The sequence below is a fragment of the Mastigoproctus giganteus genome, chromosome 10 (assembly GCF_048544385.1).
Source record: "Mastigoproctus giganteus isolate SK-2022 chromosome 10, ASM4854438v1, whole genome shotgun sequence".
Lineage (NCBI taxonomy): Eukaryota > Metazoa > Arthropoda > Arachnida > Uropygi > Thelyphonidae > Mastigoproctus > Mastigoproctus giganteus.
In genome coordinates, this window is record NC_143584.1 from 24,912,861 (window position 1) to 24,938,441 (window position 25,581).

Genomic DNA, 25,581 nt, shown 5'->3' on the forward strand with positions numbered 1-25,581 from the left:
ACTTCGAAACATTAGCCCAGGAAATCTACCCCACAGACCTTAGCATTGAAAGTACCAACCCAGACAGCAACCTGCAAGCATTTTACCTCGACAGCCAGATCAATATCACCAAAGACAATACTGACACTAAACATTACGACAAAAGAGACTACTTCAACTTTCCCGCCATAAAGCTCATCCACTGGGATAGCAACATAGCTAAGCACATACAAGGAAACACAATTAGGAACCAAACAACCACATTAATAAACATATGCAATAATACAGAAAATATAACGGAAGCAATTAAAAAACTTATAAAAACCCTCGCCAAAAACAATATACCTAACAACTACTTAGAAAAGCTATACAACTTAAACAACTTAGAAAAGCTATACCGGCCCAGTCCAAGGGACAGCAAACACCACATTAAAGCGGTCATACATATGAACATCAAAAATCAACCGAACATCTGCCCATATAGAATAATTGAAAACACCACAAAACAGCTATAAACCATCAGTAGCAAAAAACCAAATTAAAAAGCAGGATAAAAACTACCTAAATTGAGGCCCGGATTTATTGCCCTCAGAAGAGGCTCGTCCTCTGACCGCACTTGTAATCCGGCATCCTATACTAACCCACCCTTTCGATATAATAATTAGAAAAGCACAAATGGAAATATAGCAAAATACAAAAAACTAAACAGCACAAGGAGACAAGGTAAACATTCACTTAGTAAGAGGCTATATATATGTAAATAGCTATCCCCTAGGACAATACAGACCGTTATGCCTTAGAAAAGCTATACCGGCCCAGTCCAAGGGATAGCAATAACAAACTTCATGTAAATAACAATGGAAAATCATGTAAATACAAATTCATGAAAAAATGCAAATGGACAACATCCTTAAATCATAAAAACATCCTGGGAAATGGGGAACATGCTATGTAAAAAGGATAGGTGGAACAGGGCCAGGGTATGTCTGCCAGGGGCAAAGGTTGATGACGTTGTAGAGCAGATATTATCTTTTAAGGGCACAAAAGGTGATATAGTTGTACACGTTGGCACTAATGATATCAAGAGTAGGAGACCGGTAGAACTACTTAAAAGTGCAGGTCACTGATGAAAAAAAGCCGTGAATTAGGGTTGAATTTGAAAGTGTCTGCAATTCTGCCCAGACACGATAGGAGGGAGTATATGATGAGAGCCTTGTTGATCAATTCGGCCCTGGAAAGATTGTGCAAGGATCAAAGGATAGAATTTTTTTCAGCCTGGACTGTACTTGTTAACAGGAGAGACTGCTTCTACAGGGATGGGATACACTTAAATAGAAAGGGTGCAAGAATATTTGCTGATGCTATCGAGGCAGTGTTGGGTGGGTCGGAAAACTGATAGCTTGGGGGGATACAAGGACTAATAGTTTAACAGTAGCCGTAGGCAGAGGTGAAGGTGATTCTTGCACAACTTCTATTAGAATAAGTAGCGACCTGGAGCGTGGGGTGTTGTGGGTTTCAGGGACGGGTGGCGGTCATCGTGGAACGGGTGGGTATATGGGATGTGTTAGGGTAATAAAAAATAGCAGTAGGAGCATGTATGCTTGCTTGTATACCAATGCTAGAAGTATAGTAAATAAATTTGATGAATTTGAAGTGTTGGTCAAGACATCAAAGGTGGATATTGTTGGGATATCAGAGACATGGTGTCACACTGATATAAGGAATGCCGAACTGGAATTTGGGGAGAACAATGTGTACAGAAAGGATAGACAGGATAGGAAGGGAGGAGGTGTTATGCTGTTAATTAAGAAAAACAAAATCAAAAGAAGTGCATCCAGTTGATATAGATGAACAGTGCACTGTTGAATCAGTTTGGTGTGACATAAGCACTGCGAAAGCAAAAATAAGAGTAGGAGTGTGTTATAGGCCTAATGACTCGAATGAGTACAATGAACAATTGTACAGAGAAATAGAGTGGGCTAGTAAATCGGAATGTCTTATAATGGGGGATTTCAACTTCCCAGATATTGACTGGAACTTGTGGGTTTGGCACTCACACACTAGTCAGACATTTGTGGATTTATTGGATGATTGTTTTCTTCAGCAGCATGTTCGAGAGGCAACCAGAGAAAGTAATACTCTTGATCTGGTTATCAGCAGTGATCATTCATGTATTAGGAATTTGCAGATAAAAGAACCACTAGGTGGCAGTGATCACAGTGTACTGACGTGGGATTTACTTAAAGATTTAATTACCATCAGGGGTAAAGGAAAGGGTTTTTGCTTCCGTAAAGGCGAGTACAGTGGTCTCCGACAGTTTTTAAATTCTGTACAGTGGAATCAACTGATGATGTTACCAACAGTAAATTCTAAGTGGGAAGCTGTTTGTTAGTTTATTTGGTTTTTAGGAGCATTAGCAACTAAGGCCATATTGCTCCAGGATATGCGGTGGTCATTCCCTGACCTTTCCGCATTCTCCATATTTGGTGGTCACGGGCTCGAACCTCGGTCTAATCAAGAAGCGTATGCTATGCACTGCTGCTCCTGCCCACCCGGCTACGGAGGCGCCTAAGTGGGAAGCATTCAAGGAATTAATTCTGGATGCTACTAAAAGTTTCATACCTATTAAGAAATACTGTTCAAGGTTTAGGCCTAAATGGTTGTCAAATGAACTAATGAGACTCGTAACAGAGAAGAAAAATGCATGGGATGCATACAAATTAACAAATGACACAGAAGCCTATGATAGCTACAAGTTGATCTGTAACCAAGTTACAAAGGAGGTTAGGCAGGCGAAGGCAGATTACGAGAAATCCTTGGAAAAAGATGCTAAGAAAAACAGCAAGGATTTCTTTACTTATATAAACTCTAAAAGGAAGGGGATGAATCTGATTGGTCCACTTGACATCGATGGTTCGACTGTTGATGATCCTGCTCAGATAGCAAACAAACTGAATGAGTATTTTGCATCTACATTCACACGTGAGGAATTATTAAGGTTTGAAAATAGCAGGTTATAAAATTGTAGCAGGATACTTAATGATTTTGTAATAACTGAGAGCAAAGTGGAAGAGAAACTGTTGAAGTTAAACGTAAGAAAAGCACCTGGGTGGATGGGATCTATCCAGTTATATTAAAGGAGGCGGCAAAGCAACTAAGCAAACCCTTAGCCATAATTATGAGAGCATCCTTGGACTCAGGGGAGGTTCCCATGGACTGGAGATGTGCAAATGTATCCCCAATTCACAAAGGGGGATCGAAGGGTGACACGAGTAATTACAGACCAGTTAGTTTAACTTCTGTTCTGGGTAAAATAATGGAGTCGCTGGTTAAAGATGCATTGCAGGATCATCTAGACAAGACTGCAGCAATAATTCAGACACAGCATGGGTTTGTTAAGGGAAAGTCTTGTCTGACAAATTTGATAGGATATTATGATGTGGTTACAAAGGAACTGGATGCAAAAAATAATTTTGATATCATATATTTGGATTTCAGGAAAGCTTTTGACACTGTTGCGCATGGAAGACTACTGTACAAATTGGAGCAGAATGGTATTAAGGGTAAGTTGCTACAATGGATAAAAGGATGGTTAAGTGGGAGAAGACAGAGGGTGGTAATCAATGGGTGCTGCTCTTCTTGGACTAATGTTATTAGTGGAGTCCCACAGGGTTCGGTGTTGGGTCCACTGTTGTTTTGTATATTTATCAATGATATTGATGAAGGTATATCAGGCTTAGTGTCTAAGTTTGCAGATGATACAAAGGTTGGCAGGGTTGTTAATGACAGTAATGGCAGTGGGCTACTGCAACAGGATCTAGATAATTTGGGCAGATGGGCTAAGAAGTGGCAACTGAAGTTTAACCTTGACAAATGTAAAGTACTGCATATGGGTAAAAGTAACCCCAGAGAAACGTACCAACTGTGTGGTACTACACTTAAGGTGGTAGAAAATGAAAAAGACCTGGGAGTAATTGTGCAGGCAGATATGAAGTTTTCTGAGCAATGCAGACAGGCTGCCAGGGCAGGTCATGGGGTTTTGTCAATGATATATAGGAATTTTGCTAGCAGGGAAAAGGAGGTGATTATCCCTCTGTATAAGGCAATGGTCAGGCCACACCTTGAGTACTGCTTACAGGTCTGGAGGCCTCATTTTAGGAAGGATGTAGATTTACTTCAGCGTGTACAGAGAAGGGCAACAAGATTGGTGAGGGGAATGAAGGGATCCTCTTATCAAGAGAGGCTTAAGTTCTGCAAATTGCAGTGGCTGGAGACTAGGCACCTGTGCGGTGATCTGATTGAGGTGTATAAGGCCTTGAATGGGTTCAGCACGCTGAATTCTGATGGGATCCTTCCACTTGTTCAAATTACGAATCTAAGGGGGCATATAAATTCAAATTAAGAAAAGACAGATGTAGATTAGATGTGCGGAAATTTGCCTTTAGCAAGCGGGTGGTTAATTGCTGGAACAAACTTCCATCTGTTGTTGTGGAAGTTGATAGGTTGAATAAATTTAAGGAGGAACTGGACAGGCATTTGGAGGGAATGGTGTGATTTTTTTTTTGGCTGATGCTGCATAAGCTCATACATTTGCTTTCTTGCATCACATGCCACTACTACTACTGCTACCTCATCATCAATAATAATCACCACGTAATTTTCTAATATATACGAAAAACATATCATTTCAACGTGGAAGAATTCCCCCAACCACGGCCCCCCACGCCCGATAATACGTAAAAATCAACCCTCTCATGACTTGAAAATATACCGTCTGACAGCAATATCGACATCACGGCATAACAAACAATAGGCGCATCTGCACACTAAAAACCGATCGGTCAATAAAACAAACACAGAATGGGACTAACCCCCTTTTTCCGACAGACCACCACAGGACAACTGACTGTAAGTAAAAACCTCCTCACTTATCCAGATACTCACCCGTTGGGCTTTGTATCACCTATACCAGTTTGCTGATTCCGATTCTAAGATTAAAAAAATTATTTCTAAAATTATAATTTGATTATCTAAAATCAATATAAATAAAGTTTACCAAAATTAATTAATCAAAGATTATCTAAAATCAATTTATTAAAGATTATCTAAAATCAATTAATTAAAGTTATCTAAAATCAATTAATTAAAGTTTTCTAAAATTAAGTAATTATGTACAAAAGTATCACTAAAAAGGCAAAACTGATAAAGGGATAACAGAAACAGGTAGGTATGAGACATTCCTTTAATCCGGCTATCGACCTGCTCAAAGCCCCCGATGAAGTAGCGGATAGATGACCAGGTAAAAGAATGTTAGTTAACATTGATTTATTTGTTGTTCATTTGATGTTTGTTTGAAATACAAAATATTAACTTCATTTATTATTATCATTATCATTATTATTATGATTATTATTATTTACCATTACATGTACAGACCCCTAGGAAGAAGTTAGACTGCACAGGCTAACTGGATCTCCTGTTCCCGATACACCTAAATACCCATACAGATAGTAGATAAATAACAGTAAAAGAAAAATCGACCAAACCGAAGCAATTTAATCAATTAACTAGTAATACAGCAAAATTTATTCAATTAACCAGTATATACATAATTTGTATTAATATTAAATTAAATTAAGTAAGTATAAATGGATGTGAAAGTTACACAAGGTGCCAGAATGTTAAGATCCTAGAGATTATGATGAATTAAGTAAATTATGGGCTGAATTGCCAAGCCAATATAAAGTTGGGGAACTGTAAAGTAAAATTAGTACAACAAAATATTAATAAAAAGCAAATAAAAATGAAAATAAAATGAAAATGGTATAGCTGCAATAAGATATGGGGGAAAACAATTTTAGTAAAAGGTCTAATATAGGTAATGCAAAATATGCTATATCTGATGTCAGCAGAAATAAATATTGATACATGATCATGTATGATCATGGGAGGTGGGTTTTTACCATCTATCATTCAAATGTGTTCTCTGTTGAAACACTTTAGCCACAAAATCGTTAAAATATGTAAACAATCACTTATTAGTAAACAGGACATACAGCAAAAGTGGAATTTGGAGGTCCACCTGTGGGGAGTAAAGATATAGGGAATGGGATCCCTATAGTAGTGAAAAGGAGGGACAAATAGATTGGAGGTAGGGGAGGAAGTAGAAGTAAAGAGGTGGAAGCATCCACCTTAGGGATGTGAAAAGGGGTAGATAGGGAATGGGGATCCAGGAGGCCATCTCCCACGGGGGAGAAGAAAATAAAAGTCATGAGTAAAGTCCATATCCCCCACCCTCAAGAAGGTGTGTCAGCAGCATCCGAACACAGGGGGGAAAATAACATCCTGGTCCTAGGAATGCATGGGCCAGAAAGGGAGAGGATCTCCAGGCATAGGGGGTATTCTACATCTTCTGCCTGCTGTGTCCCAGATGTTTCATATATGATAAGGCAGGGACCATGCCAGTTTTTTTTTTTTTTTTTTTTGGTAGTTGTTGGCACATCGGCTTCTGTAGCCATAATGCACCTCCCAAGGTTTTTGCAGTACTTTGATCCAAGCCCAAGGCAGGATTCGAACCCGCGACCATTGGGTTGCCAGGCAGGCACTTTACCCACCCGGCTAGCCCGATCGGCAGGGACCATGCCAGTAAGATGCTCAGAACCATTAAACAATTCATTCTAGATGACAGGCATGAGGCCCCTAGCATCCTAATCCCAGGTTATTTGTTATTTGGTTTTTTTTTTAGGAGCATTAGCAACTAAGGCCATATTGCTCTGGGGATATGCGGTGGTCATTCCCAGACCTTTCCCCATCCTCCGTATTCAGTGGTCATGGGCTCGAACCCTGGTCTAATCAAGAAGCGTGTGCTACGCACTGCTGCTCCTGCTCACCTGGCTATGGAGGCGCCCCCTAACCCCAGACGGCCAGTGGTACTTACAATTCTTACCAGCCAAGTAGAGGTTGTCTGTGTCCCAAAACTGTCATTATCGTCCTTTATTTATACAGGGTTCACTATCTCTGAGTTCCTCTGTTCCATCAAATCAGTACTGCCAGGGTATCGTGGCAGACATCTCATGCTGTGACGGCATCAGCATCCCACAACTAATGGTGTCAGCACTCTAATTTAGTAAAATGGTCCTTTGTTTAGACAGAGTAGCTTGTGGTGTTGGTGCCCTGGTGTATCCAATGCAAAGCATGGTGTCAGCAAATGGTGCCGTGGGTGGTTCATCCAGGAGGCCTATTCCAGGATGTAATCCCACACTGTGACAGTGTCAGCACCCTACACCATTAGTTGTTAGCAGTCAAAATTGGATATTAGAATCAGGTGGTCCAGCTAAGGGTTATTTAGACAGGAGCGCTTAAGTTGGATTCCCTCCAGAATCTTGGACTCTGAGTCCTGTTCATATTTCGGCAAGTGGTGAATACAGCCTGTGCATATTTAGTCAGTACTTTTTAATAATGCTCCTGTGTGACAAAAAGGTGCTCATGACCATTTGGCAGGTTGTGTATCTGGGCAGTGACACTTAATGTGTTCCCACGTTTCACTTTTGCCACAGTTACGTGTAGGATCATCAGTAATTTCCAGAGAGGTCAGTTTATCCTTGAAGAATTTATACCCCGTGATAAGGAAAATCACATACACACCTGGGGGAAACCACGGCAGAGCTTTGAGGCTTGTCAATTTTACCTCCAGTAAAAAGCACCTCATTATATCACCTTTCGTGCTTTCATCCCAGTGTAACTGCCATATTCTGTACAGTTCCTCCACGATATGCTTCTTTTCTTGCTTGATATCTTCATCAATATCAATATCAAGGCTTATATTAAGGATGTTTGTGGCAGTACCTTTCTTATGTAGATACATCATACCATGCCTCATCACTTCTAGGTCAAGGGGCAGAACCCCTGTCAGGACTTATGAAGGAGTATGATATGGGCTCTTTGACAATTTATGACATAAAAACACAATCAATGACAAGTATTAAGTATTACTTTCAAATTAAGCCGAAGTAAATAAAGTACAGGGTATATTGGTGTGGCACTGGTGTGGTACAGAGCATTATGGCATTTCACTGTATAGTGTAGGAATGTAGGAATAATGCTCACTGAACTGGAAATCCCAATTCCCATACATGCCAGATAACTGAGCTAATACAATATTAACATTTCTTTACATGCAGAATAACTGGATTCTGGTATACTTGTCATGACCCTCTTTCAGGGATATAATATACTAATGGCAGAGAATTAACCACTGTAATTATACCCCTTCCATAAAAACAGTAAGTCTTAAATATGAAATAAAGTTTTCCACATTTTCTGTGCCCTCATCAGGATTAAAGCTTATCTTAGCTTCAGTATCCCAGTTCCTGTAACTAATCTAGTACATCCCAAGGGAGAGTGACACAAGAAACAAAAACCTTTGGTATGGAGTGTAGTGGAGAACGGACAATTACAAAAACTAGTTTTACAGCACACCACTTTGGTACAGATAATTTAGTTAACTGTGATGTGTTGTCAGCACCATATATTTTTGTAACTATGGAGCAGTGGAATGGCATGCAACGTGCACTTATCACTTAAGCATATTTTAAAAAATGGCAATTCTTATTTCATTGTCAGTTCAGCATCAACCAAAATAATCTGGTACAGTCTGCTCATGCCACTAAGACATTGATTATGAACTCTGAGGAAAAATGTGTTACTTGTCTGTTTAACAAAATTGCACTATCGTGCAGTTTTGTTAAGCAGACTTACAGCACATTTTGCATAAGGAATTCAATTTCTGCCTACACAACCGGGTAGTTCAATGCACTGAAAGTTCATATTACATTAACTACTACAATTTTTGTTGTTAACACCCAACTCTCCTGTAAAAGTTATGAACATACAAGGTTATTAAAATGGATTTAGAAGAGTATATATAAATTAATCAAATTTTTGGATAATTGAAAACTCAGACTGGGCTTGTTCCCAATAACATGACAGCTGAAGTCAGAGAGGGATCAGAATGACGTGGATCTGACAAACCGACAAGTGCATTTAATAAGAATACGTTTTACAATTAGTGGTGAACCACAGTGCAAGCAAAGTGGGGGGGTTCACCTCCTAGAAATAAAAAGAGATGCATGAAGTGAGTATAACCAATATGTGCTCTGGCCAGTACAACCTCTTCATGTCTGTTTGATCAGAAGTTGGAGTTCCATAGCTGTGGATTCTGTTTTGTGTTTTATAACTTGTTATATTACTGGTTATACCAAACTTCTTCCCATTTTTCATTGCATACTTTGTATATGATTGATTTATAACCTGTAAAAGGAATCTGGGTGCAGTTGTTGTCAAAGGGGTTTCTTGCTGCTTTATCTGCACATTCACTTCCTGGTATTTCAGCACGCTCGGGGATCCAACAGAATGTGACAGTCTATTTATTGTTATCAAGTTGTGATATTTGAGATCTTATTTGTTTTAGGTATGGATGTGGAGAGTGAAAATTGTCTTGGAGGGCCATCACTGCACTCAAAGAGTGTATTGATTATAGTCTTCAGACTGAAATCATTAGTAAGAAAGGTCAAAGCCATCTTAATGACACAGAGTTCTGTGGTGAACACACTGCATTCCTGAAGTAATGAGACAGAGACTGCTGATATTGGTAGGACCAGAGCAGCTGCTGCTCCCATAGCTGTGTCAATTTTGAAGCCATCAGGTATAAATTTTCAGAGTTTGTGCAGTACTTAAGCCATTGGCTCCTGGATGGGAACGAAGACTTTGTTCACAATCAGTTTGTGACTGGTGAGGCACATTTTTGTCTTTCTGGAGGTCAGACAAAAATATCAAACTACTGTATATTAGGAAGGTTTATGTAAAGGTTACAGTTTTCAGTGGGCAATATAGTCTTTCAGGATTACTGGCTCTTACTTCTTCAAGGACAATGAAAATGTGGCAACCATGACATCTGCCTGCTATGTCCACATGATTGAGAGTTCCGACAAATCAATTAACCCAGTCTCCTCAAGTTAATCATGATTATTATAATTTATTAAAATTATTTTGATGAGTTTTTATAGATCACTTTTTTTTTTTCTGCACCCTGTACAATCCAATTATTCTGCACACAGAGAAGTATTAATATTTGAAACTTTCAAGCTTTGTTTTGCTAATGCATCTGTTATGGATTTCCGAAAATTAACTGGCTGAATTCTATTTATAAAATTACAAAACATTAGAAACCCAACAGGTATGCAGACAATCTGCTTATATGTAACTTAATTGTTTCCTAGTTCTATTACCAAACTGCTTTTCCACTGTTAGTTCACTGGCCACTATTACATGATTCTGCACACAGAGAAGTATCGATATTTGAAACTTTCAAGCTTTGTTTCTTACTAATGAATCTGTTATGGATTTCCAAAAATTAACCGGATGAATGCTATTTATAAAATTACAAAACATTAGAAAACCCAGTCTGCTTATAAGTAATTTAATTGTTCCCTAGCTCTATCACCAAACAGCTTTTCCACTGTTAGTTCACTGGCCACTGACATGATTCACCAGTCAATTAAATTTGATGTACAATTTCATTCAATGCAGTTTCTCCTAGGACTGCATGGGGAAATCTTAACCTAATCTACCCATCACATATCCTAACAACTGATTGACTGGAATGTCAGGTCAAAGTGATTGAATATTTGGAAAAGTATCTTCCTGATAAACCTTTGGGAACTGTTAAGTTACCTATCAGAAGATTAGACTGGTCGCAGAAAGGAGTCAATGTGAACGGAGAGTACCTAAACCATTTACGATTTGCAGATGACATTGTGGTCATAAGCCATGATCCCAAAGAATTAGAGGAAAATCTTAATCAGTTATGCACAGCTAGTAAGGATTTTGGACTAAAGATGAATATGGCTAAAACAAAAGTAATGATGAACAAGTATGCCACGGAAAGGGAAATAATGATTGAAGGAGCAGTAATTGAAAAGGTGGAGTCATATACTTATCTGGGACAAGTTATTAGCTGTAATAATGATAAATGGCTGGAAGTCAAGAGAAGAATAAATTTTGGATGGATAGCATTCAGGAAATATAGTCACATACTGAAGAGCAATATCCCAGTTTGTCTGAAATGTAAAATAATGAACCAATGTATACTCCCCACCATGACTTATGGAAGTGAAACTTGGGCACTCACCAAAAGAATGGAAGTGAAGCTGAGAACTACACAGCAAAGAATGGAACGAATCATATTGGGAATCAGACTGTTAGATAAAAAGAGAAACACATGGATTAGGCAGCAAACTCAAGTAAAGGACATTCTTATCAAAACTAAAGAACTAAAATGGTCTTGGGCAGGACACATAGCTCGAAGACATGATGACAGATGGACTAAGAAAATAACAGAATGGTATCCAAGAGGAGCTAGAAGAAAACCTGGAAGACAAAGGCGGAGATGGATAGATGAAATTCACGAGTTTGTGGGTAGTAAATGGATGGCGAGTGCTCAAAACAGAAGGAACTGGAAAGTTGCTGGAGAGGCCTTCATTCTGCAGTGGATTGAAAATGGCTGATGATGATTATGATGATGATGAAGTTACCTATAAGCAATTACCAAGTGCTTGCCAATACAAAATGAATATATGGTTGACATCAAATCTGCACATCAGTTGTGGTGCACACTTGAAATTTATAGTAGTTTGACACTAAGTGCAAGATTAAAAAAATAATAATACAAGTAACTTGTAAACTACAAATGAATTCAGCAAATTTCCTCACATTACACTAAAACTGACAAAACAGATAATTGGATAGGTTCAGAAGACAAAAGGAAAAATAAAATAAATAAAACTACCATAAAATAAAAATTACCAACTATTTGTTGGTAAAAACTTTTACAAACAAATAAAATACACTGAAACAATGCACTGGCTTTTCCATCTCACACCCTATGTGCATGCATGTAGGGAGCAAGATGCAAAAGCCAGTGCATTGTTTCAGCACGTGCACACACACGCACGCACGCACACACACACACACAGTGTGTACATGCATGGGGGGGAAGAGCGAGAGAAGCTTAACATTTCTATTACTAAAAATTATAGAAGCTACCCTATCTATATACTTACTGGAATAAAAGGTGCCAACACCCCACAAGACTCTGCAACTAACAACCGCCTTTCTGCATAACGATGATTGATCTAAGGGGGAAAAATATAATAATAAACGTATACCAATTTTCTTTGAAATTTATTATTAATTTCCACTATTTTAATATACTTATTTCAGTTATTAAATTGCCCTCACAAATATATCACCATCTTAATTCAACTCTGGGAAGATTTTTATCAGATAATTCATACCATGTGCAGCTGAGATCAATTTAGCATATCTACAGATGTGTGAAATATACGATTATTTTGAAGATTAAAATTTTATCTAGGAAATAAAAAAAAATGCTTTAAGCAATGTTGTTAGAACTTGACACCACATATTTACTGAAGTTATTTTTCAATTAGACATTTATCTTGTTAACTTTTCAAAAATAATAATACAAAGAAATAATAACAGCTGTGTGTGTGTGTGTATTTTTAAAGTCAGTTGCTTTGCAAGGTAAAAAATTAGAAATTCTACTTCTTCTGGCAGAAGTGGGCTGAATTCTGATGATTAAGGCTTTTTATCCATTATTTAGTTAGCTAATCTAACTCAGGCCACCTTAGCCGCGTAGTTAAGTGAAAAGGTACACAAGTAAATGTGCTTTGAGTGACTGCGGTTCAAGCCCATGTGACTCCTAAATCAGTGTTCTTTCATATATTCTCTATTTTGTAAACTCCTCTGACCATGTGGTTGTCCCGAAGTATAAACAGAAGATTTATTTATTTTTTATTAATGGATGAAAAGCCCTAATAATCAAAATTTAAAAAAAAAAAAAACTAAAAATTTAAACAATCAACAGATGCATGTCATTGTGAAAGAGATATAAAAGTAAATAAACTTTGCATACTTTGGCCAGGTACTAGAAATTAATTTCAAATTTACTAATAACTGAATCAAAATAAAAAGCAATAAATAGGTATTACCAACAAAATATTAATATCTTGCCAATACTGGCCAGCTTTGAAGTGTAATTTAAATGAATCCATAATATTCATTGCTGGAGTCCATGAAAGTTTAATTTCCATTTCTTCCTCTTCAATTTCTATCTATATTTTAGTGACTGGTTCATTATTTAGATTTGTGAAATCTAGTTGTTGCACATGAAATTGGACCATATGACTGACTGACATATCTCATCATATGCAACTTGTTTCATTGATCTAGTTCTTATGCATTAATGGCATCTGTCAACTAACCAATGCTCCCACTTTTTTCTCAGAAAGTGATTTAAATTATTTATTAACAGCAATATCAAGAAGGTGGCAACCTCAGTATTGAGCCAGGTATGATTGCCAACTTTGAGAGAGGGAAAAAAAAAAAAAAAAAAAAAACCAATGCTTTACACTTCCTCAGTTAAGTGAGCTCTGCAGGAATGCATTATTGAAAGTGAAGTTTGCTGTAAAAATCCCCATTTTCACGTTCTCTATTCATCCATCCCCCTCCTTTTTCATTAGCCTTAACTATTATTTCCTCTGGAAAATGCTCACTGGAAATAGATTTTCTTTTGAAAAATAATCACTGGGAAATTGAGCCACAATTCAACGATAAAATAACTATACAGCTTGACTTTTTTGCAATTATTCTGACTGCCACATCTTTCACCCCCTCATATTTATTATTGAATATTTCTTTTCTGTACTATAATCACTATCACAATCATGTAACAATGCATCTTTTCCTGCACTTATTCTGTAAAATTCTTTATCTATTCAACTTCCATTTTCCCCAATTCTTATTTTCAATTTTGATTTCATGATTGTAATACTTTTTTTCATTTATGAAACATGTATTCAAACAGTTCCACCTGTATTTTAATAGGTAAAGGTTAATTACAAGGTTAATGCAATTTTTTCTGAAGCAATTCAGTTTCTTATTTCTCCCCTGACCTCAATTAGATTCAAATCTGCATAGTGTGGTAGAAGTCCATAAACAGTATTCCTATGAGCCTTAAATATTTTTGTAAATTTTAGGTCATTTTGACCAATTCCAGGAGTTCTGATTTACTCCAATCATTGCTATATATTACCTGTATAATATCTCTTCTGCATTTTATATTTTATTTTGTTTGACACAATGATAACTAGTGTTATCCATTACAGTTACATAATTAGATTAAAGATTCAATATAAGTTTTGATTCCATCCAGTTTAAAAAAAATTTAAAGTTTATATCATTATGACAATCTCCAGTATTTTGTCTTGATTTAAAAAGGAATGCACATTTTAAAAATCACTTACCTTTTCCAGCATGAACAATAATTAACTAATGGCCTTTTCCAATTGGCAGAAGTACATTGATTTTATCACAAGACTGCCAACAACTAGCTGCTGTGTGACTGATGTGGACATATATTTCATCAATGTAAATTATTTCATTGCCTTGGAATATGATATGTTGTATTCTTTATAAGTACTGGCCTTGCATGACCAGTATTTTAAATTTTTTGATGAGCAGTCTTGGCACTTTTTCCACGTAAAGTCCATTTATTTAAATAGATTTTAAAGATATTCTCTGCGCAGAAAGTGTTTTTAGGTCAGAGGATTTTTTTTAAAAGGTAAAAGTCATGAATTTTAAAATGAATAGCACACCTTTGTAATATTATTATCTATGTTTATAACTTTTTGGTAATTACTTTAATCATTAGAGGAAGAAAACACTATCTTTCCCTGACACTGAGATAGCTGGTTTTCCTTCCTTTGATATATTTTTAACTGCACTGAGAGCATGCCTGTTGCTTCAACTGTAATGTGCATAAATTCAAATTTTTAGCCTTGAATTCTATAGAAAATATTAGGAAAAATATATAATTTGGCAAGCCAGCTCTCATTACTATTCCTGTACTAAATTTTGGAATTTTAATATGGATAAGAAACACTTCTTCATATATATTCTAAGCCTTTTTATAGTTATGATGTACTGTTTCACAAATGGCATAACAAAACAGAATTGTACGTTAGCTAATTATACTAACCAACAAATTTAAACTTTTTTTTTCTCCTAATAAAAAGTTATTCATGTATTTTGTAGTGTTGACCAACATAACTTTAGATTTTGCTATCACATCTAGTTTTTGAGAAAATTAAGATTTTGGTTTTACTAGTTTATTAACAAATCATTTAATAAAATGTGAATTTTTATGAGCTTAAAGTATTTTTAGTCTTGTGCACTTATAACGTAGCCATCTACTATTAATGAAATCCAGAGGGTGGTATCCACTGAGAATAAGTAACAGTAGTCTTCTCCACTGGTGAAGCGTTACCTTCACGAGTTGCCATGATATTGTACTACCTCGAATAAGTAACGCTTCACCAGTGGAGAAGACTACTGTTACTTATTCTCAGTGGACTAACTATTTTGGTAGATGGCTACGTTAAAATGATGCTTTTGCACTAACCTATATGTTAGTCATTCTACCTCATAGCACGAGGCCTTTGCCCTTAAATATTTTATAGGTACAGTAAACCCCCGCCTATTCGCGGGTGTTACGTTCCTGAGAAGTGTTGCGAATACTGAGTTATGGCTCCCATAGTAATAAAGGGGTTCCGTTCCAAAGTATGAAATATATAAGAAAAACTAGTCTAAAATTTTGTCTATGTATGTATTATATGTACCTTCATAATATGACTGTACATAGACAGTACATAGTGAAATGCAAGCATATGGCATCGAAATGAAAATAAGGAACAATTTAATATTAAATGTAATATTTATTAGAAATTTCAAACAAATGTTTCAAACCAGCGTCTTTGCTAGCTAAAAAACTTATCCCGCCAGTGCTATCACCAGTTTCGCTAAAGTGTTGATAAAGGAGTTTTGCCTTTTCACGAATGATGAGTGAACTTAACGGAATTTTATTTTGAGTTCGGTCTTCTATCCACAGATTTAAAGCTTTTTCCATTTTTTCTAATTTAAAATCACGAGTTACAGAGCAAATTTTTGAAGAAATTAGCGCGTTTTACGGACACTACGGCGGATTTTTCTTCCGATTTCTTGATTGATCGTACCGTTGACTCATTGATTTTATAATAGATTTTCTCAATAACAGAAAGTGAGGAGACACGTTCGCCATTAGAAATTTTATCTAATAACTCAATTTTATTCGCTAGTCATCACCTTCTTTGATCTTTTCACATTTCCCTTGTTATTCGTAGCCATATTTTTGTACGGGTTAGAAAGAACTTGTCCACAATAAAGTCACTTTCTTCCGTTAACACACTAGAAAAAGTCTGTTTTACACTGCAAAACGGTTGATTTATCACTTTTGTAAGCATATCAATTTATAAACCGATAAATTTATAAGCATATAAATTAAAAGCAAACGACAAAACCTTCCATGACAAGCGCATAACACAATACTGAACAAGGATTAGCGAGAAACATCCACGCTCGCGATTTTGTCACCCCTCTCCCCCACCCACTGAGCGCTGTTTTGATCGGGAAAGATAATTTTAGCCACGCCCATGTTTTTTTATGGCGGAAAATGTTCACGGTGCTTTAAAATTCACATTTTTTTAGGTTTCATTTTATAGTAAATCAGCGACCGCAAATACAGATACCACGAATAGCGGGGGTTTACTGTATTTGAAATGTAACATTAAGTAAAGAAGTTTGGTACTGAAAAATACTATTCCAACTATGGAAAAGATTGCCTCATTTTACAATACATTGATAACACTGGAAAATGTTTGCATTGTATATATGGTAAAGGTAAAGAAAGAAACTGGAAAAAAAAAGTTCTTGTTTATACCCCAGTAAAACCACCAGGTCAGTGGAGTTTACAGTAAATCATCTATATAACTGCTGTAACCCTAACAAGCTGCTTTCCATTAAGTGCTGACTGAGCTGAATCATTGCATCAATCAATCACTTGAATCTATGATTATTTAGTCTATTATGCCCATGCACCAATTAATTTATCATCTGTTACTGGCACTGGCAATTACAATATACAATGTTAATTTTATGCAGCCCATCTGAGAAACTGGGGGAGAGATACTCCGTCCACAAAATCTTCATTTTAACAGCAAGGTATGGGAGGAGTAGCCCTTGTATGAAATGCAGAAACTGCAACTAACTTAACACTATCAGTTATACAAGTGAATCACAGTTCCCAACTTTTATACAAGGGCAAAAGGGGGAGGGGAAACGGTATTCTCCCATAATCTAACTGTCAAAATGAAAATATATCTATTATAAGTACTAAATATAATATCAAGTAAGAAGTTCTTGATACCCAAACATTCACCCATGTTTCATGGTAAATTTTTGCAGTCTGCTGTACTCAATAGTAATGGCAAACTGATCTGTAAAATTTTTACCAATGGCATAAAGATTAATTGTGATTAGTTCCAAAATTAATTGGGAGAAAAAATTGTCACTCTTAATTGTAATCACTTTGCCACTGGTAAAAATATAGAAGTTCAGTTTGCCATTACCACTGAGTACAGTGGACTGCAAATATTTGTGATGAAATATGGCTGGTGCATGCAGAGGCAAAGCCAGCTCCAACAACAAGAATGAAACATGGTAAACTTTCATGTATAAAACAGCTCCAATTGGGGGGGGGGGGGGAGAGTCATGTATTGTTTAGAAATTTCTGAACAGTGACTCTGCATACAGAAACAAATGTTAAAATGCTCAGTATCATCTTATGCCATTGGTAAAAAAGTAGACACATTGTCATGCTGATGTGGGCCATTCACAAGTTTATTAAGATGCTCTAGCATAAATTTGTCAGTTTTAGATTAATTCTTTATGAGTGAGCTGACATTACAATGCTGAGTGCCTAATGAGAAACCCTGTTGATAAACGACTCACTAATCATAAATATTCTCCATTTACCAAGCGAATAGTGGGAAGCTGCCAACAGCAGGAAAGGAGTTTGCTGTGGTTTTTGTAAGTAACCAAACACTTGTGTTCTTCCCTCACATCCATTTGCATTTTGCCACTGTGGGTACTGGAAACTGTTGGCCTATGTGGAAACCTCATTGGTATATGACTGACATGTTACCCATTTAGCAAGTGTAGCGGGAAGCTGCTGGTAGCAATAAAGTTTTCCAGGGGACGTTTCTTCTTCTTTCTTTACCTTCACTGTACAATTTACACAGTTTAGTCAAGTGTTCCTCCTCACCCATATCCATCACACTGGATGATTGACAAAATTAGTGCATTAATAAATACTCACTGATTCTTCACTGTCACTGTGAGAAGCATTGTCAATATTCCCCAATGGCAGCACTGGAGTTACCACCACAAAACCTGCATACAAAATGCATATCAGTGTATTCTTCACTGGGTAAAAAAAAACAAAACACCCAGTATATTCACAGTTACTTCTGTTACAACACAGTACTAAAGATGCTACATTTCAAATATCTATAGTTCCATAACCATTAAGAATCGTACTCATATTGATGCATTTTTCACTTAGATTGACCTCAGGAATGACCTCCTGAAGAAATTATGACAATGCCATAAGACGTCCTATATACAGTCACTAAATAACAATACTATATAAAACAACTGTCTATCTAGATAACATATGCATGAAATGGGTCTGTGCTAATTTATAATAACTAACATTTATAATAAATTGCACAATGAAAGAAAGTTAATAAATGCAATATCAACAAGAGATATTATACTAAAAGACAAATAAGGGAACATAAATTTAAACTGATAAAGGATACTTGGAAGAGATATGTGAAATTTGGGTTTCAGCCAGAGAGTAATATTATTGAAGCAAACTTCCATCTAGTGTTGTTAGAGGGGGATGCAATTTTTTTTTTTTTTTTTTTATGATTTTGTATAAACTTGCTTCATTTGCCACTACTAATACTAATGCTAAATATATCACTACAATGAAAACATATTCGTGTTACCTGCTCCCAACACTGAGGTAATAATTCATTTTCAATTCTGGCTGGTCCTAAATGTTGAGCAATGGCAACAAATCCAGTAAGGATCATCTGTCTAAATTATAGGGAAAAAAAAAGGTTTTCTTTAAATCATTAAAAATCAGACAAATTTCATTATAAATTTAGTTCCTAATAAATATGTAAATTCATTTGTACCAAATGTTGAATTTCTGATGGCTGTACTGTTAAGTGAACAGCAGCATAAAAATCACTGATGATATGTAAATAAATGAATGAATGAAATCCATTCACTGTGCCTAAAAGGAGGCTTAACACCGTAAGCCAGGCATACATTAAGTGTTAATAGTGAACAACATACTACAATAGAGATCAAAAATATATGAAAGTAAATACATGTTTAAAGTCATTCATTGTAAACCAAGGTAAAAGAAAGAATATTTGAATGATCATTTTAGTTATACATCATTACAACTGCTGAACTGGCAAATAAGTAAAAAGATCACTCACAGCTATGGATCTAAGAGGTCCATAGTTATCAGTTAGCAGATTACCACAGAAACTAACAAAATTTCATTAAATTTGAATGACCATATCAGCTAAAAAAAAGTTTTTCATTCTAATTCAGCCCCATCAGAAGGATACCCACACTACATCCCAGAAAATGGACATGAAAAGTCATTCCACATATGGTTTAATTTGTTTATTCACATTTCTCATTAAATCATTGTGAATGCCTGCAATTCCCTTCTCTCAACACATATGAATGAGAATCCTTTCTGGATTCCATGCTAAATCCTATCATCATGACTTAAAAATTAGGATATTAATGAAACTAAATTACACCAAATTAGTTTATATGTGGAGTATGTGAGACTACAAAAGAAACAAAAGGGGGGGATGCCAAATTGTTCACCAGTATCTGTCCCTTCTTAATAAAATTTACTCATTTCATGTGGTTCAATTAGTGTTATTCATATTAGCATTAGCAGAGGCATACGATGCAAGAAAGCAAGCTTATGCAGCATCAGCCAAAAAAAAACCCCTCCCATTTCATCCCTCCATTCGTTCCAAATGCCTGTCCAGCTCAGCCTTAAATTTATTTAGGCTATTAGCTTCCACAACAAAAGTTAATGTAAACAATGCAGTGCCACTGGGAAGAAACAGATCAAATAAAACAGGTTGAGGGACTAACGTATAGGTTAGTGCAAAAGCATCATTTTAACAAAAGATGGAAGCCTGTTCCACCAATCAACTACCCGCTGGCTAAAGGCAAATTTCCGCACATCTATCCTCCAACTATCTTTCCTCAATTTGAAACTGTGCCCCCTCAGGTTCTTAGTCTCAGCTAGACGAAGAATCCCATAAGCATTCAGCTTGCTCAACCCATTCAAGGCCTTATACACCTCAATCAGATCACCTCGCAGGTGCCTACTCTCCAGGTGCTGCAATTTGCAGAACTTAAGCCTTTCTTGGTAAGAGCACCCCTTTGTTCCCCTCACCAATCTTGTTGCCCTTCTTTGTACTCGTTCTAGCAACTCTACATCCTTCCTAAAATGAGGCCTCCAGACCTGTACACAGTACTCTAGGTGTGGCCTGACCATTGCCTTATACAAGGGAATAATCACCTCCTTATCCCTGCTAGAAAAATTCCTGTATATCATTGACAAGACACCATGAACTACTCTTGCAGCCTGTCTGCACTACTCAGTGAATTATATATTTAGCTGCACAATTATCCTCAGGTCTTTTTCACTTTCCACTTCCCTGCGTGTAGTACCACCCAGTTGGTACGTTTCTCTTCGGTTACTGCTACCCATATGCAGTACTTTGCATTTGTCAATGTTAAACTCCAGTTGCCACTTCTCAGCCCATTTTCCCAACTTATCTAGATCCAGTTGGAGTAGCATACTGTCATTACCAACCCTGCCAACCTTTGTATCATCTGCAAACTTGGACATTAAACCTGATATACCTTCATCAATATCATCGATAAATATACAAAACAACAATGGGACCAACACCGAACCCTGGGGAACTCCACTAATAACATTTGTTCACGAAGAGCAGTGTCCATTGATTACCACTCTCTGTTGTCTCCCACTCAACCATCCCTTTCTCCATTGTAGCAGCTAGCCTTGATGCCATACCTCTCCAATTTGTACAGCAGTCTTCCATGTGCAACGGTATCAAAAGCTTTCCTGAAATCCAAGTATATGATATCAAAATTATTTTTGGAATTCAGTTCCTTTGTGACCACATTATAGTAAGCAATCAAACTGGTCAGACAAGACCTCCCTTTGACAAACCCATGCTGCCTTAACATGTAAACTCCTCTTATTGCAGTCTTGTCTAGATGATCCTGCAATGCTTCTTTAACCAGTGATTCCATTATTTTCCCCAGAACATAAGTTAAGCTAACAGGTCTGTAGTTTCTTGTGTCACTTTTTGAACCTCCTTTGTGAATTGGTGATACATTTGCACACCTCCAGTCCACGGGGATGCCCCGAGTCCAAGGAAGCTCTCATAATTAAGGCTAAGGGTTAATTCATATGCAGTAAAATAAGATGAATGAAGAGGATGTTGTGAGTCAATCAGTGTTTGGAAAGATGATTAGCAATTACTGCTGCATAATGAGCAGGAGCACTGTTTTTTCTTTTCTATCGAATCTCTCAAGCATTTCTAAGTACATGCCTCAAGCACTTTTTAAGTACACAGTAATGTACTCAGAAAAAAAAAATTTCCAAGTCTCATTATTATTTAATATTATTAGCCATATGGTACAAGGAAGCCTGAGGCTAATGCTGCACCAGCCAAAAAAAAAAAAAAAAAAAATTCCTGAGTTACCCTGAGAGAGAGAGAGAGATGAGAGAGAGAGAGAGAGAGAGAGAGAAGTAGAAAGGAATCACCAAGAAAGAGAAAGAATGATAATATCCAGCTTAGGACCCTAGATGTGCCAAGCCCATACTCACCAGATGTGAGACTGGTGACAGTGGGTTATGTCTAACTTACGTTCTCCTATTCCCCCAAATAGTCTTCATCTGTCTGTTTGTTTGTTTGTTATTTGGTTTTTAGGAGCATTAGCAACTAAGGCCATATTGCTCCGGGAATATGTGGTGGTCATTCCCTGACCTTTCCGCATCCTCCGTATTTGGTGGTGATGGGCTCGAACCCCGGTCTAATCAAGAAGCGTGTGCTACGCACTGCTGCACCTTCCCACCTGGCTACGGAGGCGCCCCTTCATCTGTCTTCTCCAATATAAGATTCCTGGCCATCCCAACATTTAAAGTTATACACCTTATGGATAGAAAGGGGGACAGTGTTTTAATTTTTTTAATGGCATAGACTCTGGTAAATCTGGTTTTTAACCTGTATTTCTTATTAATATTCTTTATCTGTTCATTAATTTGAGACTTAGGAAATGATAATGTATTATTTTTCATCAGATTCTTTGTTACTTGAGCATCTATTGATATTTTCTTTAGTTATTTTAATAGTTTTGACTCTAAATTTGTGTGAGTAACCACAGTTCCCAAAAGGTTTGAAAATTCTATTGATTTCTTTTTTTGAGAGCTTGGACAGATTTGTAATAATTAGTGTAGGTACTGAGCATCTATTGAGATGCTGAGTACCTATACTAATGAAATGATAATGCTGATGAAAAGCACTACATTACCATCGATTATTTAATGAAAACAATGCAGTGCCACTGGGAAGAAACAGATCAAATAAAACAGGTTGAGGGACTAACATATAGGTTAGTGCAAAAGCATCATTTTAACATAGCCATCTACCAAAGTAGTTAAATTAATTAAATAAATTGGCATTGTTTTGGTTATATCTCATATTATGAATACCTTCACAACGAGTTGCCATGGTATTGTACTACCTAGAATAAGTAACACTTCACCAGTGGAGAAGACTATTGTTACTTATTCTCAGCAGATACCACCACCCAGACGGTTTGACCTGTATTTCTTTTCGCCCTTTCAAAGCCGTTTCAAAGTTTGTTGGCTTCTCTTCGGTGGGTGGGCAGGTACCCTAGTGTTGCAATAGTGACGACCCAGTTATGAAGTATAGCTTCCCAATATGAGAGATGCCTGATGGTGTGCAGTGATATAGACTATAACATATTTAAGGACAAAGGCCCACCAATCGAGGCAAAACGACTAATACACAGGCCAGTGCAAAAGCATTACCACAAAGCAGCCACCCACCAATGCAGCTAAATCAATCAATCAATCAAACTGGCATTGCTCCGGCTACATCTCACATTGTGAACAGCCGCCACGGTACTGCACCACCTTAAACAAGCAACACTTCACCAGTGAAAAAGACCACTGCCACCCACTCCAAGCAGATACTACCACCACCCAGACGGCACCGTTTCAAAGCATGTTGACTTCTCCTCGGTGGGTGGGCATATTTAAGGGCAAAGGCTTCATGCTACGAGGTAGAATGACTAACATATTAGTCATTCTAGAATAACTCAGCAGATTATTAAGAATATCACTTCTGAATGTAAATTCATAACAGCCAAAATAATTCTGGCATAACTTTACCTTTAGACTTGTCAAATTAATTGTTTTATTTCTGGAACAGTTGGTTGGATTGGCGTTTTATCATGCGTCAGTAGCTTGGGCCAAAGTGTGGCTGTACAGGGTTCAAAAATATTATATTTATAAAAGGCTAAATGTTACTTGTTATTCCGGATATGTGGAACCCTATCTGTCCTTGGACACACACATGATTTTCTAGAGGTGTACATTCTAATGTCTTAAGATTGTAGTAGAAATTAATCATTTGCAGGGATGAAAAAAAATCTGATTGTATCTCTTTCACCTAATACCTTAAGGGTAAATAGTTCATATATTCTATAGAGGTTTCTAAAGGTTTGTTGATGTTCTCTTCAATATTTTGCCACTGTGGGCAGATCCTTTGCTTGGAGTTTGCATCTTTGACAACTAAAGTTGTAGTCCATAATTCTGTTTTTGGTTTTACCTGACACAGTTTGATTCTAGTTTGTGCTTGCCACTCCACGTTTGTTTATTTGTTATTTGGTTTTTAGGAGCATTAGCATCTAAGGCCATAGTGCTCAGGGGATGTGCGGTGGTCATTCCCTGACCTTTCCGCATCCTCCGTATTTGGTGGTCACGGGCTCGAATCCCGATCTAATCAAGAAGCATGTGCTACGCACTGCTGCTCCTGCCACTCCATGTACCAACATCTCAGTAAAAAGTATCAAATTATCTGCCTATAGTCTGTACATGGAATTAAAAACCCATCAGTCAACTATACTGGCCATCTCACTATCTGTAATTTCAGCATGCTCTGGGATCCAACACAGGCAGATATCTGTTGTTTTCCAGGGGTTCTACTAACATTAAATGAATATGAAAACAAGAACTGGAAGGAAAATGGTTGTTGTGCCCTGCAACACTTCTAATAAAGAGTCAGTGTACATGACACTTCTTTGTAGTTATTTGTTTTTTAGGTAGTCCAAAGTTACTTTCATTTTATTTCATTCATTTCCATGTAATCCTATCTGTAATGCCAATGTCCTCCGGAATCCAACGTGGGTAGATATCCGTTGCTTTCCAGAAGTTCTGCTATAATGAATGGAATAGTAAAAAAAAAACAGAAGTGAAATGATTTTCTTTTCATGATTTGTAATGTTTGTAACATATTTAAAGAGTCAATGTAAATGATACTTCTTTGTAGTAGTTTAATTTTTTGATATTACAGGTTATTTTCATTGCATGGGGTTCCTCTGTATGCATGATGTATTCCTGTGAGAGCTGTTGTGAACTACTTTTGTGATACTATGGATTTTGAATCATCTGAGTATACAGGAATCTGAATCAGAAACTGAGCACAAGTGGCAAACAACTGCTAGAGACCAAGCCTAAGTAAGGACGTTCTCCCTCATTTCTGGAAGGAAAAGTCACAAATTGGCATTAGAGTGGTCAAATATGGTAGACAGAGACAGTAAAACAGTTACTTGGCCTATCAGCAGATTGTAATTTAAATTCTCAGGTCGTATGTTTAAAGGATGGTTTGCCAACTCATTATCAAAATTTTTTCAGTGTGGACTGTGCTTAATAGGGGAGATTTTTTACAGGGACAGGATGCACTTAGATAGAAGGGGTGCAAAAATATTTACTGATGCTATCAAGGCAGTCTTAGTTAGTCAGAAAACTGCAGGTCTTGGGGGGAGGGGGGGACACAGAGTAATACTTTTAACAGCAGCCGCAGGCAGAGGGCCTTGCACTGCTTTCTATCAAGGATTTCAAGGCCTGCCGGGAGTCTTCATGGAAGAGGCAAATACACTGGCTGTGTTAGGGTTACTAAGAGTAAAAACAGGTAAATGTCTACTTGATTGTGAACAATAACTCTAGGAGCATAGTAGATAAACTGGAAGTACAGGAATCCCTCGATTAGCATGGGTTCGATTAGCATGAGACTCGAATTAGCACGGTTTATATTTAGCTACCAATTTTCGATTAGCACAAATCAAAATTTTTATTAGTGCAGTATTTTGGCTTGTTTTCTTAGTGAGTGCATGGCTCTGTTCACAAAA

The 25,581-nt window shown here is 37.0% G+C and overlaps 1 protein-coding gene across 1 annotated transcript in view; it reads right to left on the reverse strand.

Moving 5' to 3' along the window:
- LOC150078878 (RAB11-binding protein RELCH homolog) overlaps positions 1-25,581 on the reverse strand; it is a 450,480-nt gene that overhangs the window by 248,055 nt on the left and 176,844 nt on the right. Inside the window, exons 10-11 of the mRNA XM_090382879.1 lie at positions 19,008-19,098; positions 12,099-12,170 (exon numbers count right to left, since the gene is read on the reverse strand). Coding sequence (XP_090239005.1) covers positions 12,099-12,170; positions 19,008-19,098 — 163 coding nt within the window. The remainder of the gene's footprint in view (positions 1-12,098; positions 12,171-19,007; positions 19,099-25,581) is intronic.